General features: G+C 56.0%; 1 protein-coding gene across 5 annotated transcripts in view; it reads left to right on the top strand.

The window, feature by feature from the left end:
• Positions 1-14,731, top strand: part of SFXN5 (sideroflexin 5) — an 82,338-nt gene that overhangs the window by 11,667 nt on the left and 55,940 nt on the right. For all 5 annotated transcript variants that reach the window (XM_029046485.2, XM_039914650.1, XM_029046483.2 and 2 more), the window contains exons 3-8: positions 3,799-3,876; positions 6,694-6,720; positions 7,322-7,376; positions 9,246-9,271; positions 11,319-11,372; positions 13,737-13,793. In XM_029046485.2, coding sequence (XP_028902318.1) covers positions 3,799-3,876; positions 6,694-6,720; positions 7,322-7,376; positions 9,246-9,271; positions 11,319-11,372; positions 13,737-13,793 — 297 coding nt within the window. The remainder of the gene's footprint in view (positions 1-3,798; positions 3,877-6,693; positions 6,721-7,321; positions 7,377-9,245; positions 9,272-11,318; positions 11,373-13,736; positions 13,794-14,731) is intronic.

Here is a 14,731-nt window from a genome sequence, read left to right as displayed (position 1 = left end):
AATTATTCTTATTAAGTCACCCTCTCTGGGCCTTTGCTTCTCCATCCGCACAATGGGCACAGTCAACCCTGGCCCTTTCTGTTCCCCCTCCCGGCCCCCATCTCCCTAGGGATGGTGTGAGGACAGCGGGAGAGAGTCCAGGCCAAACGTCGTCATCCACCGTATTGCCTATATGCTGGACTCCTGTTTGGTGGAGAGCTCTGTGCTGGGCACTTGGGAGCAGCGAAAGTAAAATTCAACCAATTGTTCCCCCTCTCCTGCATCTGCGGTCTTTTTCCCTGCTCGCTGCGGGCAGGGAATGTGTCCGTTTTTTGTTGGATCGGACTCTCTCGAGGACTTAGTGCAGTGCTCTGCGTAGATTAAGCGCTCAGTAAATACAAAAGAGCGAATAAGAATTTTTTTAATGATATTCGTTAAACGCTTCCTATTTGTCGAGCGCTTTTCTGAGCCCTGGGGGCGATCCAAGTTTATCAGGTTGGACACAGTCCCTGTCCCACGTGGGTCTCACAGTCTAAATCGGAGGGAGGAGGATTTAATCCCCGTTTTATGGATGTGTGAAATGACCTGTCCAAGGTCACAGGGTAGATACGAGGACTAGAACCCAGGTCCTCTGACTCCCAGGCCTGGGAGCTTTCCTTTAGGCCATACTGCTTATGAGCTTCTGTGACGGGGAGGATAATGGTGATATTCACTGCAAGGAAGAAGTTAGGAGGAGGAGTGAATTTAGGAAGGAAGATGAGTTTAGTAGAATTTACGGGGACTAAGAGGACATTGATGTAGAATTGTCCTCATCAGTGGTGTTTATTGTCCTTCTTAGGCTGTAAGCTCTTTGTGGGCAGGGGATGTGTCTGTGATTGTTGTTTGTAACTTAGTACAGTGCCCTGCACGTATCGCTCAATAAATACGATTGATTGAGCCATTACTCTGGGCTAAACGCTTGGGAGTGTCCTGGAATCCAAAGGACTTAGGAGATGGAGGTTAGTGAGGTAGATTTGGAAGTCATCCACAGGAAACGAACTGCTCTAAATTGGAATTCCCACTGTAGAACTCTTAACGGTCTTTCCAAGCCTGTTCCCTGCTCGGAGATGAGGGCCGTAGTGAGAAAGGGGAAATAGTGATAACAACGACGATAATAATAATAATAAAAAACTTAGGATTTGTGAAGTTTTGCTAGAGTGACCGGATTCGTGGTTTTCCCAGAGCCTCTAGGCACTCGAACGTTTTGAGAGCCGCCGGCCGCTGGCTGGGGCTTGCCCGCGGCTTCGCGATGGTGAGATTCTGTCACGGGTGAGATGCGTAATCGTGTGATTTGGTGAGGGGATTCCCAAAGCCAGGTGCTACGGGAACCCACGGTATCTCACCGTTGCCGTCCTCCAGCCCGATTGCCGGCCTTCTCTCGGCACCGTCGGTCGGCGGCCGAGGCCTCCGAAGGAAGCAGTCGTGGCTCTGGGGCAGAGGACGGTCTCTGCCGCGGTCCCACGGCGATTTTCCGGCAGCTGGGGACGAGTCTGTCGGAGACGGTTCCCTCTCCCTTCCCCCTGCCCTAACCCCATGGAGATGGACCCCTTCACCCTTCTCTGTGGCCTAGCTCCCTGGAGATGGCTTCCTCTCCCTTCCCCTGGCCTAACTCCGCCGAGACCGCCCCGTCTCCCATCCCCTGGCCTAACCCCGTGGGAGCGGCCCCCTCTCCCTTCTCTCTGGCCCAGCTCTGCGGAGGCGGTCGCCCCGCAGAGACAGACCCCTCCCCGCCAAGCCTTCCCGTCTTCCACGTCCAAAAATGGGAGCGAGGCGGGCGGCGGGGGCGGGTAAAGCTCCCCTGGAGGCCCGTTGGTACAGCTGGACTTTTCCGGACGTCGAGAGGCTGGGAGAAGCTGCCGCCCGCCCCCTTCTCAGAAGGAAGTTTTGAGCCCCCAGCAAGGTGGTCCCCAACCCCTCTCTCTTCTCCCTCGACTAGCCCCGTGGAGGCGGCCTCTTCTCCTCCCCGGCCGAGCCCAGCCCGAGAACACTCCCCACAGGTCCCCGAGCGGATGGAGCAGTGCTGCAGGCTGGATGAGCTGACTGCCTGGCTGTGCTTGTAATCTGTGGTATTTATTAAGCGCTTACTACGTGCCCGGCACCGTACTGATCTTGGCGGCTTCGGCTTGGAACCCAGCGGGAATGGAGGTTACAACGGGGAGGGAGGCTTTGGGGTGTTGTGTCTGTGTGTGTCTGCCCTGTCTCCCCATCGCACTGGCAGCCGGGACCGTGTCTAATAATAACGAATGTGGTATTTGTGAAGCGCTTACAGTATTAATAATAATAATAATGTTGGTATTTAAGTGCTTACTATGTGCAGAGTACTGTTCTAAGCGCTGGGGTAGATACATGGTAATGGGGTTGTCCCACGTGAGGCTCACAGTTAATCCCCATTTTCCAGATGAGGTAACTGAGGCACAGAGAAGTTAAGTGACTTGCCCAGAGTCACACAGCTGACAGGTGGCAGACTGTACTAAGCGCTAGGGTAGACACAAGCAAATCAGGTCGGACCCGGGCCCCGTCCCACGTGGGGCTCACACTCTCCATCCCCATTTTCCAGATGAGGTAACTGAGGCACAGAGAAGTGAAGTGATGGGCCCAAGGTCACGCAGCAGACAAGTGGCGGAGCCGGGAGTAGAACCCGGGTCCGGGCCTGGGCTCTGTCCGCTACGCCATGCTGCTTCCCCCCCCTCTATCCCTTCTCCAGCCTCCGCTGGACTCAGGTCAGACTCTAGATTGCATAACAGCCTGTCCCTCCCCCGAATCGCGTGGACGGTGAGGAGGAGGGCGATGAGTCGGCCAGTGTTCTCACCGCGGCTGAAGAGCCGGGATGACGTCTGGCCTCGGGGTCCTGCCCACTGCAGACGTGCCAGCTGCCCCTCTGCTCTCCGCCCGGCTCGACCACCCCCAGGCTAGTTCCCTCCAGACCCCCAGCGGCCTGGCATCCCCCCGTGACTGGCAGACCGGCCCCGCTTCCCTCCGGTTTGCAGGAGGGAAATACCTCGCCTCCCACATTTCCTACTCCAACCCAGCCCGCACACTCCGCTCCTCTAATGCCAGCCTACTGACTTGTACCGCCATCTTGTCGCCGACCTCTCGCCCACGGCCCGCCTCTGGCCCGGAACGCCCTCCCTCTTCGTATTCAGTAGTATTTATTGAGCGCTTACTATGTCCAGTTCAACAATTCATATCCGCCAGGCCGCTGCTGTCCCCACCTTCAAAGCCTTATAGAAGGCCCACCTCCTCCAAGAGGCCTTCCCCGACTAAGCCCTCATTTCCTCTTCTCCCACTCCCTCCTGCGTCGCCGGATCTGTACCCTTTATTCACCCCTCCCTCGTCCTTATATACGTATCCGTAATTTATTTATATTCCTGTCCATCTCCCCTTCCGGACAGTAAGCTCTTGGCGGGCAGGGAACGTGTCTGCCAACTCTATTATGTAGTACTCTCCCAAGCACTTAATGCAATGCTCTGCACACGGTAAACGCTCAATAAATGCGCTCGATTGACTACGTGGGCAGGGTGGTCTGGGGGCACCTCCCCATCTGCCGAGAGACTTTGGGGTGCTTCTCTGGGCCTCAGTTACCTCGCCTGGAAAACGGGGATTGAGAGTGTGAGCCCCACGTGGGACAGGGACCGTGTCCCATCCGATTAACTTGTGGCTACCCCGGCTTTTAGAACAGTGCTTGGCAGAGAGTAAGCGCTTAACACGTATTATTATTATTGTTATTTCAGGGGACTCCTTTCCACAGGCACTAACCTTCTACCTTCCTCTCCCAACCAGAGTCGCCTGCGAGAAGCTGTGCAGCTGCTGGATGACTACAAGCATGGCGCCCTTCCCCCCGGGGTCACCGATGAGCAGGTAAAGGGAGAGTCCTTTTGGGGTGCCCCCCTCCAGCCCTGACTCTCCCCCACTTGGAGCCCTACTGAAGGCTCGCCTCCTCCATGAGGCCTTCCCAGACTAAGCCCGCCCCTTTCCCCTTCTCCCCCTCCATTCTGCTTTGCCCTGACTCGCTCCCTTTCTTCATCCCCCCTCCCGAGCCCACGGCACTTCTGTACCTATCTTTAATTTATATTACCATCTCCACTTCTAGACGGTCAGCTCGTTTGGGCAAGGATCGTGTCTGTTTATCGTTGTGCTCTCCGCAGCGCTCAATAAATGCGATCGAATGAATGAATGAACAGGAGTTCGCGTGGAGGTGCCCCACGCCTGGGACAGCAGAGGGAATCAGGGCAGACGTCTGGCGCCCAGATAGATGCCCACCGAGGGCCCCCCACCCCGAGAGCCGGGGTCTAATGAGACGCAGCGTGGCCGGCAGCCGCGGGGAGCTGGCCGTGAAGAAGCCGAGGAGCGGCCTGGGCTGTCGCTGGCCGCGGGTGGACTCGGCTGCTCCACCCCGCCCCCCCGGCTTCTGCCTCCCGGCGGACCCATCTTTCCCGGGAAAGCTCGGTCAGTCAGCTCGGGGAGCGGAGATGGGTGCCGGAGAACGATCGGGCTCCTGGCCGGCGGGTCAGAATTAGGGCTGCGTCATCGGGCCGGGGGCGGAGGGCTTCATGGGGACCCCCCGGCCCCTGCAAGGAGCTGGGGATGCCCATCTCTGCCCCCGTCAGCGGCGATGTCCTTCAGGGGTGGGGTAGGGTGAGCTGGCCCCTGCCCCGCCCCCGAGGCTTCTCCGGCCCCAGGCGGCTCATCGTGACGCCGTGTCGGTCGTCCCCGGGGTGTGAAGTTCCCGGCAGATTGGAGGAGCAGCTTGGGCCTGGCGTGCCAGCTGATGGAGCGGGAGGGAGGGCGGTGAGAGGGGAAAAGTTGCTTTCTCCGTAAAGCCGGGAAGGACCCCTCCACCCAGCTAGCCAGGGGCTCGGGCTTTCAGAGACCCCCCCCGTCCGCCCCCCACACCTCGGCAGGCGGGTCTCTTCGGCCGGCTCTCCTTGTGGAAGCCGGCGTAGCCTCCTGGAAAGGCAACGTTCCCGAGACGGCAGAGGCCCGGGTTCAAATCGCACCTCTGAGGCTGGGGTTTTTAGGAAAGGTGCTCGCTTTCGAAATGCGGTTAGAACTCAAAACCTTAGGATGCCGGACGAAATCTTTAATTAAATATAAATAAATAAATATTGGTATTTGTTAAGCGCTTACTATGTGCCGAGCACTGTTCTAAGCGCTGGGGTAGACACAGGGGAATCAGGTTGTCCCACTTGGGGCTCACAATCTTAATCCCCATTTTACAGATGAGGTAACTGAGGCACCGAGAAGTTAAGTGACTTGCCCAAATTCACACAGCTGACAAGTGGCCGAGCCGGGATTCGAACCCATGACCTCTGACTCCAAAGCCCGTGCTCTTTCCACTGAGCCACGCTGCTTCTCCTAGGAGCATGGTTTAGTGGATAGAGCAACGGACCTGGGGGTCAGAAGGTCATGGGTTCTGATCCCCGCTCTGCCATGTGTCTGCTGCGTGACCTTGGGCAAGTCACTTCAGTTCTCTGGGCCTCAGTTACCTCATCTGTAAAATGGGGATTGAGACCGTGAGCCTCACCTGGGGCGGGAACCGTGTCCAACCCGATTTGCCTGTATCCGTCCCAGCACTTAGAGCAGTGCTTGACACGTAGTAAGCACTTAACAAATACTATGATTATTATTATCATTATTATTATTATTAAGAAAGTCCCCATTCCTCTGAAAGGGCCCATGCCTGGGACTGACTTCCCATCCGAGCCTCAATTCGCACTTGTGACCCGCCGCAGGTTCGGCGGCCCGGCTCTGCTTGTGCCCCTCCTCCCCTCACCGGTGAATTATGAGCTTCTCAAGTCTGGGGACCTGGGAGTCAGAAAGACCTGGATTCTAATTCCGGGTCTGCCACTTGTCTGCTGTGTGACCTTGGGCAAATCACTTCACTTCTCTGGGGCTCAGTTATCTCATCTGTAAAATGGGGCTTAAGACCGTGAGCCCCATGGGGTTAGAGACTGGGTCCAACCAGATTATGTTGCATCTACCCTAGCACTTAGGACAGTGCTTGACACATAGTAAGCGCTTAACAACTACCATCATTATCAATCCTGGCTCCGCCACTTGTCTGCTGTGTGACCTTGGGCAAGTCACTTCACTTCTCTGGGGCTTAGTTACCTCATGGGTAAAATGGGGCGTAAGACCGTGAGCCCCAAGTGGGGCAGAGACTTGGTCCAACCTGGTTCATTCATTCAATTGTATTTACTGAGCGCTTACTGTTTGCGAAACACTCTACTAAGCGCTTGGGTGAGTACAGTATGACAACAGACAGACACATCCCCTGCCCATAACGAGCTTACAGCTTGTATCATCCCCAGCGCTTAGAACGGTGCTTGACACATAGTAAGCATTTAACAATCATAACGTTATTTTTTTATTATTATTCTTATTATCAAGAACCACCCCTTGTACTGACACTGATCGGAAGTCCACGTTGGCTTGAGATAAAGTGGTGTGTTTCCTGCCACAGGACAGTGGCCGAGGGAGACTCCCCACAACCTGAGTGTTGGCTCCGAGGTTGCCCCCGATCCCGGGCGAAGCCGGCTGGCCCCGGGGTGGCCGGAGAACACCCGCTCCGCCACTGCCTCGACCGCAACTCTCGGACCTGCGCCCCGCCAATGCCAGGGTTTGGGCACCGGTCCTCGCCGACTTTAACATCTCCTGTCTCTGTTGTTTTTGCAGCTCTGGGGAGCCCAGAAAATCAAGCAGGTAATCCGATTTCACCCCCTCACCTTTCCTGCCTCCCCTCTGGCCGCGGCGGGCGTCTCAGCGAACCCCTCATCCCCCCGCCGCTGACCCGAGGACCCCGATCCGACGGCTCTGGCGGGACTCCCGGGGGTCGTCGGGCCTGGGGGAGGCCCCTCAGGCCCAGGAGAGGTGTCGGGTGGGAAGCACGAGAAGGGAAATTCGGGCTCTACGCGGGGCATGGTCTTCTGCCCTTCCCAAAACGGCCCCTGAGGGGACCGGGGGGTCCCCAGATCAAGACGCCGGAAGACTGGGAAGCAACAGCAGCTATGACTGTGCCGTTGGGCCGTGGCCGGTGATCTTGGGGCTCGTGGGACTGTGGGAGAGAACCGCCTCCGTCACCTGGGATCTGACCGGTCCTTCCTGTGTCTAGGAACAGGGCCCAAGGGGAGGTTACGGAAGCAGGAAGAGTCGGGGGGACTGGTAGGGGAAGATGGGAGAGGTGAACTGGTTTCGGGTGGGGCGGGGAGAAGCGATGATGGGGGTGAGGGGAGTGGGGAAGGGGATGTAGTCAGTTCCCTCCGGACTTCCATCTTATACATTGCCGTTCTCCCCCTGCCTTCAGGCCATCCTCCACCCAGACACCAACGAGAAGATCTTCATGCCTTTCCGAATGTCAGGTACGACATTGCTGGGAAACTCCTCCTCCTCCTCCCTGATCCCCCTCCCCCATCATTCCAGCCCTTCCCCTCTCCCCTTGACCATTAATGATAACTGGGGTATTCGTTAAGCGCTTACTGTGTGCCGAGCACTGTGCTGAGCCCGTACGGGAAGCAGTAAGGCAGAGTGTATAGAGCATGAGCCTGGGAGTCAGAAGGTCATGGCTCTGCCATTTGCCTGCTGTGTGACCTGGGGCAAGTCACTTCACTCCTCTGGGCCTCCGTTCCCTCATCTCTAAAATGGGGATGGAGACTGTGACCCCACGTGGGACGGGGACTGTGTCCGACCCGATTAGCTTGTATCCACCCCAGTGCTTAGTACAGTGCTTGGCATGTAGGAAGTGCTTAACGAATACCACAATTATTATTATCGCAACCCTCCCCTCCCCCCGAAGCTGGGGCGGGGAGAAAGGGAGTCGGCGGATAATCCGAAAAGTCTCTTTGAGCGGGCAGATCCGGGCGGATCACCGTAGAGCAGACTTGCGCAAAACAAAAACCTCCGGGTAATCTGTCATCTTGATGGTCCCGTTCACCTGGTACCCCTCCCCTGGGAGCCCGTCCCCAGCTTTCTCTCAATCAACCAACCAGATTTAATGAGCACTTAGTTCAGGATGCCTATAAGAAGACGATGGTGATGGTGGGAAGGTTTGGGGGGAGAGAGGATTTGGGTGGGAAGATGTGGAGTTCAGTTTTGATGACCATCATGGTATTTGTTAAGCACTTACTATGTGTCCAACACTGTTCCAAGCACTGGGGTGGATACAAGGTAAACAGGGTGGACATAGTCTCCTTCCCACATGGGGCTCATAGTCATAATCCCCATTTTACCAGCGAGGTGAGTGAGGCACAGGAAGGTTAAGCGGCTTGCCCGAGGCCACACAGCAGACAAGTGGCGGAGCTGGGATTAGAACCCGGTACCTTCTGACTCCCGGTCCTGTGTCTACCGGCTAGGCCCTGCGGGCTTCCCCATGTTGAGCTCGAGCCGCTGGCGGGACATCCGGTAGAGGTGTCCCGGAGGCAGGAGGAGATTGGAGCTTGCAGGGGAGAGAGGTCGGAACTGGTGAGGTGGATCTCGGAGTCAGCCGCGTAACGGTGGCATTTGAAGCCGTGGGAGGGGATGTCCGAAGGAGTGGGTGTAAAGGGAGAACGATGGGGGCCCCAGAACTGAGTCAGGAGGGACCCCCCTGGCTAGGGTTTCAGGGGTGGACCAGAGGGAAGGGTTGCTTTAACTCAGGGTCACAGGCTGCAGGAGGAAAAACCGGATTCTGGCCTGCATCAACTCTGCCATTTCCCTTCTTGGTAAAATGTTTTGAAGTCTGTCTCCCACTCTAGACTGTAAGTGAATAGTGTGAATAGCGATCGCGTCTACCAACTGTATCGTAGTGTACGCCCCCAAGCTATAGTACAGTGCCCTGGACCCAGTAAGTGGTCAGTAAATACCATTAATTGGTTGATATGCGCTTGAAACGGACAAAGCCCTCCAAGCCATAGCTACTCCCCCAGACCGTGGGAGGATGGGGGGCCAGAAGAGTGGTGTATTTTACTCCCCCAAGCTTTAGAACAGTGGACTCAGTGAGTGCTCGATAAATACCACTGTTTGATATCTGCACCTGAGGCTAGCAGAGCCCCCCAACCGAGAGCCGCGTCCCCAGACTGTGGGAAGATGGGGGACCAGAGGGCGTCTCTCTCCGAGATTCCCTGCCCCCCTAATCCATTTGCACATCCCAGCGGAGCAGAGGCAAGTGGAGGGGCGACCCAGTCCTCTCAAGAGACCCTCAGGTGGCTAAGCTTAGCGCTGGAGTCCCACTGACCCGCTCCTCTCTTCCACAGGGTACATCCCCTTCGGCACACCCATTGTGAGTATTTGGGCCCAGTTCCCGTGCTCAGGGGCCGGGCGGCGGGGGCCGGCGGGCCGGGGGCGAGGGAGGACTGGGCTGCTCAGCGGTTTCCGCAAGCAGTTTGGATCAGGAAGGGTCCGCTCTGATACAGGGTCCACACCTTGCAGTGGCCCAAAGGACAGTGTGTGTGTTTGTGTGTACGCACACCAGTCCAAAGTCACAGCCAGCTGGTGGAACTCACTCTGGACTGTGACGCTGCAGGAGATGGCTAATCGGGAGAGCGTGGCGGAATAATTACGACGACTGTGGTATCTGTTAAATAGTAGTTGGAGTCATAGTTATTTATTAAGCGCTTACTGAGTGCCGAGCCCCGTGCTAAGCTCCGGGAGAGAGTCCTCGGGCCCCCGTCCCTCGGCGGGCTCATAATAAGAAGCGCTGACTATGTGCCAAGCACCGTTCTAAGTGCTGGAGTAGGTACAGGTTAATCAGGTCCCGCGTGGGGCTCACACTTGTAACCCCCATTTTACAGATGAGGTCACTGAGGCCCAGAGAAATGAAGTGACTTGCTTAAGGTCACACAACATACGTGGCAGAGCAGGGTTCAGAACCCAGGTCATTCTGACGTCCAGGCCCTAGCCCTATCCTTTAAACCGCGCTGCTCCTCCGAATAATCTCGCCATCTAAAAGTTTAAGTGGGAAGAAGGGATTGGGGGGACGCACGCATCAGCAGTGATGAAACATCAAAACAAAGCACAAACAGACAGAATGGGCCCGAAGATGAGGATGGAGGAGTCCGACTCAAGACCTTTCTCAGTGGCAAAGGAGGAGTTAAACGCTTACTATGTGTCAAGCACTGAGACAGATAAAAGAATCAGATTAGACACAGCCTCTTTCTCAGAGGAGGTTCAAAGTGTAAACCAGGGAGAAAGAACAAGTATTTAATCTCCACTTTCCAGGTGAGGAAACTTGGGCCTAGAGAAGGTAAGTGACTGCCCAACGTTACTCTGAAGGCAAGCGGCAGAGCCGGGATTAGAACCCAGGCCTTGTGAAGCCCAAGCCCCAACTTCTTCCACTAGGCCATGCTGCTTCTCATGTAAGAAACCGAACTCTATACTCACTTTCCACAGATTCTCTCTGCTAACCGAAATGCATCCCCGCTTGAGGAGAAGAAGATCTGGAAACCTTTGACTTGCGTAGAATTTTGGTGGGATTAGAAGTGGGCTTTTTCCACTCCGATTCCAACTGCTCTGAACTAGCAAAATGCCCCTTCCTGAATATGCCTGAATGTGTTTACGGGCTTATGGAAACCATAAGCAGTAAGGCAAATTTTGGAAAGAAAAGTGTGAATGTCTCAAAACTCCCCCTCCTTATTGTGTTAGGGCGTTTAGTCCTATGAGTCAATCAACCGCATTTATTGAGCGCTTACTGTGTGCAGAGCACTTGGGAGAGTGCGATATAATAGAGTTGTAGACATATTCCCTGCCTGCAAAGTGCTTGTAGTCTAGAGGGAATTAAGGAAGTCCTTCAAGCTGGAATCGAACTGGCGACCTAAGAATATAGGTCCCATGTGGGTCCCATGTGGGTTAGTGAGGTGATACGGAGGAAGAACAGCGCTTAGAACGGTGCTCAGCGCTTACAGCCGTGCTTGACACTTGGTAAGCTCTTAAATAAAAAGGTCTCTTGTACGTGATAAAACAAAATCCAGACCAGGATGTCCACGCTGCTGCTGAAGTGTCTAGGTAGATGTAGATCTTTAAGCTTCCATTCACGCAGTCAACTCTCCGGTCTACGTGGCGTTGAAAGCGAGGACATGGAGAACGGGGGATGGGGAAACTTGGCCATGGTCTCGAGGCCTGTTTGGACAGAATGGCTTCTTGGCTTGTAGTTGGCGAGCATGGAGAAATCGAGCTCCCAGGTGGATATCGAAGAGTGTGGGGGCAATGGGCACGCCTGGAGTAGTCGGGTCCGACAGCTGTTTGGGAAACCCCCGAGGTCACCCCTCCTTCCCCCACCCACAGTAGCCACATCCTCTTCTGCCTCTGACGACCCTCCCCTCTTTTCCCAGGTCGTTGGTCTGCTCCTTCCCAACCAGACCCTGGCATCCACCGTCTTCTGGCAGGTAAACCCGTTCCCCAGCTGCACTGGGCCGAGGGGAGGGGTCCAGGGGGTATGGCCACCCCCGCCCAGCCCCCGTGGCCTCCCCCAGCCTCGCCCTTCAAGGTCCGGGGCAGATTCCTCCACTCCGGTCAGGACTCCAGCGGAGCGGGCCGGTATCAGACGAGGCCGGGAAGCGGTCCGATAGGAACGTATTCAGCCCGCCGCTAAACCCTGTCGGTTCGACCTTTGCGACGTCGCTAAAATCCGCCCTTTCCTCTCCATCCAAACTGCCACCGGGATAATCCAAGCACTTAATCTGTCCTCCCTGGATAAGTGTTTCGGCCTCCTTGCCGACTTCCCTGCCTCCTCTCTCTCTCCATTCCAGTCCATACTTTCCTCTGCTGCCCGGATCATTTTTCTACAAAAACATTCAGGCCATGTTTCCCCACTGCTCGAGAACCTCCTTGTCTATCCGCCTCCACATCAGAGACTCCTTACCACAGACTTTAAAGCACTCAGTCCTGCATTACCTCACTGCTATTACTACAAGCTAGCCCGTATACACTTGACTCCTTTAATGCTACCCTACTCTGTGTGCCTCTATTTCCCCTTTCTCGCCAGCGACCTCTCGCCCACGTCCTGCCTCCGGCCTGGAACGCCCTCCCTTTTTCACATCGGACAATTAGTCTCCCCCTCTTCGAAGCCGTACTGAAGGCACGTCTTCCCCAAGAGGCCTTCCCTGACTAAGCCCTCGTTTCCTCTTCTCCCACCCCCTTCTTTGTTACCTTTGACCTTGGGTTTACTCCCTTTTTTCACCCCTCCCTCAGCCCCGCAGCACTTAGGTACATATCTGTAATTTATTAATTTTTGATTAATGCCTGGCTTCCCCTGAAGACTGTAGGTCATTCTGGGCAGGGAATGGTGTTGGCCAACTCTGTTTTATTGTACTCTCGCATGCGCTCAGTACAGTGCTTAGTAAGCATTCGGTAAATACAGTTGATCGGATGGAAACCCATCTCTGACGGCCCCTCGTCGACACTCTCAGGACTCCTAACCAGCCGCTGCGGCCATGGTGTGTGCCGACGGCTATCGAGGGAGCGGAGTGTTAACTCCACGTTAGAATGTAAGCATCTTGAGAGCGAGGACCGTCTCGTCTACTTTCGCCGCACGTTCCCAGGACAGCTCCCTGCACGTAGCACTCCGCTCCACCGTTGTTTTAATGTTTCTGAAATTTTGTCAGAGTGGGGCAGTTACGGGAGCAGAGCCAAGCTGATTGAAACGGCCACACACATAATAAGATAGTTAGACTTCCAGGTGTTTCTTCCTTCCCCAAGAAGACAGTCCTTAGTAAGCGGGCCTCTTCCCGTGGGACTCGGATGGTCTCGGGGCTCCAGGGATAGCACTGGTCCCCCAGAGAGCTCCGAGAGAGGCTAAGGTGTTGTGAGGGGAGAATTAAACCGCCTCTGTCCTGCCAGACTACCCCTGGACTCTGGCTCTGCTAATCAATCAATCAATACTATTTATTGAGCACTTACTCTGTGCAGAGCTTGGAAGAGTCCAGTACAACGATCAGCAGACACGTTCCCTGCCCGTACCGTGCTTACGACCCACAGGGGGAGGCGAACGTTACTGTGAATAAAGAAGTCATTTATGATAAGTGCTGTGGGGCTGGGGCGGATATCAAATGTCCAAAGGTCACAGGTCGAAGCGCGTAGACGACGCAGAAGGGAGAGGGAGCCGGGGCAAAGAGGGCTTAATCGGGGAAGCACCCTCTCCACCCCTGAGGGAAGAAGGATTGCATCAGAGAGATTTTTCTTGGAGATGGCCGGGATTTGTTTTATTCACTGCATCGTATTTATCGAGCGCTTACACTGTGTGCACAGTACTGTACTAAGCGCTTGGGAGAGTATAGTACAGCGATAAGCAGACGCATTCCCTGCCCACAATGAGCTTACAAGCTAAAGGAGTGCAGTTTTAGAAGGCGACAGCTTCACACAGCAGCTGAGCGTCCTGGGGCCGGGCCTAAATTTATTGGATTTTTTGGGGGGCTAGAAGTGGGAAAACCTTTTCTTGGCACCAGGAGTGGTTGGGTTGGTCGTAGCCCTGGGTCCAGACTTCATCATCATCAACAGGTCAGGATCCGTATTTGCGTGGCCCCGGGACACGCCGTTCTGCGTCCCTCGGGAGCAAACCCTATCAGTCGGTGGTATTTATTGAGCGCTTGCAGAGCACTGTACTAGGCGCCCGGCAGAGCACGGTGCAGCAGAGTTGGTGGACACGTTCCCTGCCCACGAGGCGCTTTCAGTCCAGAGGACTGTAGAAGCGGACGAGGCCGTCCCTCGAGGACCTCCCGCCTAACGTTTGTCTTCTGCCGTTGCCCTTTCAGTGGCTGAACCAGAGCCATAACGCATGCGTCAACTATGCAAACCGCAACGCTACCAAGGTGAGCCGGGCACGGGGGCTACGGGACAGGTAGTCGGACCAAACTGGGCATCGGGCCTGTCCGTGGAGGGGGGCTGTGAGGGCTGACGGGGGAGCGAGTTGGGCGTAAAGCAGGAGCCGGGCCTTTCCGGTCTGCCACCCTCTGCCGCCCCACGGGGCCACGTGCGCGGGACCCTCGGAGAGGCGGCGGGAGAGGGGGAACATCAGCAGGGCCTGGGGGGAAGCTAGGTCAACGTTCCCCGGGGCCGAATTTTCACTCTGTGGATTAGCCACGTCCCCTCGCTTTCCCCTTCCCCCTCTCTCCCTCAACCCGAACGTCCCAGCCGGGGCCCTGTGGGGAAAATCTTCCTTTCCTCCGGGCGACTGCCCTTTATGCCTGACCCCGGGCACCTGGCTATCCGCAAGGCCGTTTCCCGCTGTGCCCGGGACGGGCAGGGCACGGCTCCTGGCCGGCTGCCCAGATACTAGGCTTATCCCTTCTGCAGTTGCCCCGGGAGAGACACTAAAGATTCTTTTTGTTTTTAATTCCCCCACTCGAAGCCTCACCATTTCTCCCCACTTCCTGCCCCGTTTCCTTCTGGGCTCAGAGCCTCACCCTCCCCTCACCACCGCGGGGACTCAGAGAAGAGATTCTATTTTCGTCAGGCCCGCGGCCTCATTTTTATTCAACCCACCGCCCGATTTCTGTTCAGGCCCAGGCTCCTAACACAGGATTTATTGTTGCAGGGGCGCAAACAGGTTCGCTTGGGTAGCGCTAGGCCGAGCGGCAGCTGCCAGTAGCCGGCCAGTTCTGGAATCAAGTGGCTCCCAGGAGAAAAGGGGATTTTGCGGTCTGTTTAGTGAAACCAACTGGTGGGGGCCAGGCAGGGCGGGGACGGTTACCTCAGAGCTGAGCTCGGGGTCCCAGGCCGAGAGACCCCCCCCCCCCCCCCACCAACT

The sequence above is a fragment of the Ornithorhynchus anatinus genome, chromosome 18 (genome assembly GCF_004115215.2).
Source record: "Ornithorhynchus anatinus isolate Pmale09 chromosome 18, mOrnAna1.pri.v4, whole genome shotgun sequence".
Taxonomy (NCBI): Eukaryota; Metazoa; Chordata; class Mammalia; order Monotremata; family Ornithorhynchidae; genus Ornithorhynchus; species Ornithorhynchus anatinus.
The sequence above is the reverse complement of the archived record's forward strand: the minus strand, read 5'-3'. Positions and strand labels throughout refer to the sequence as shown.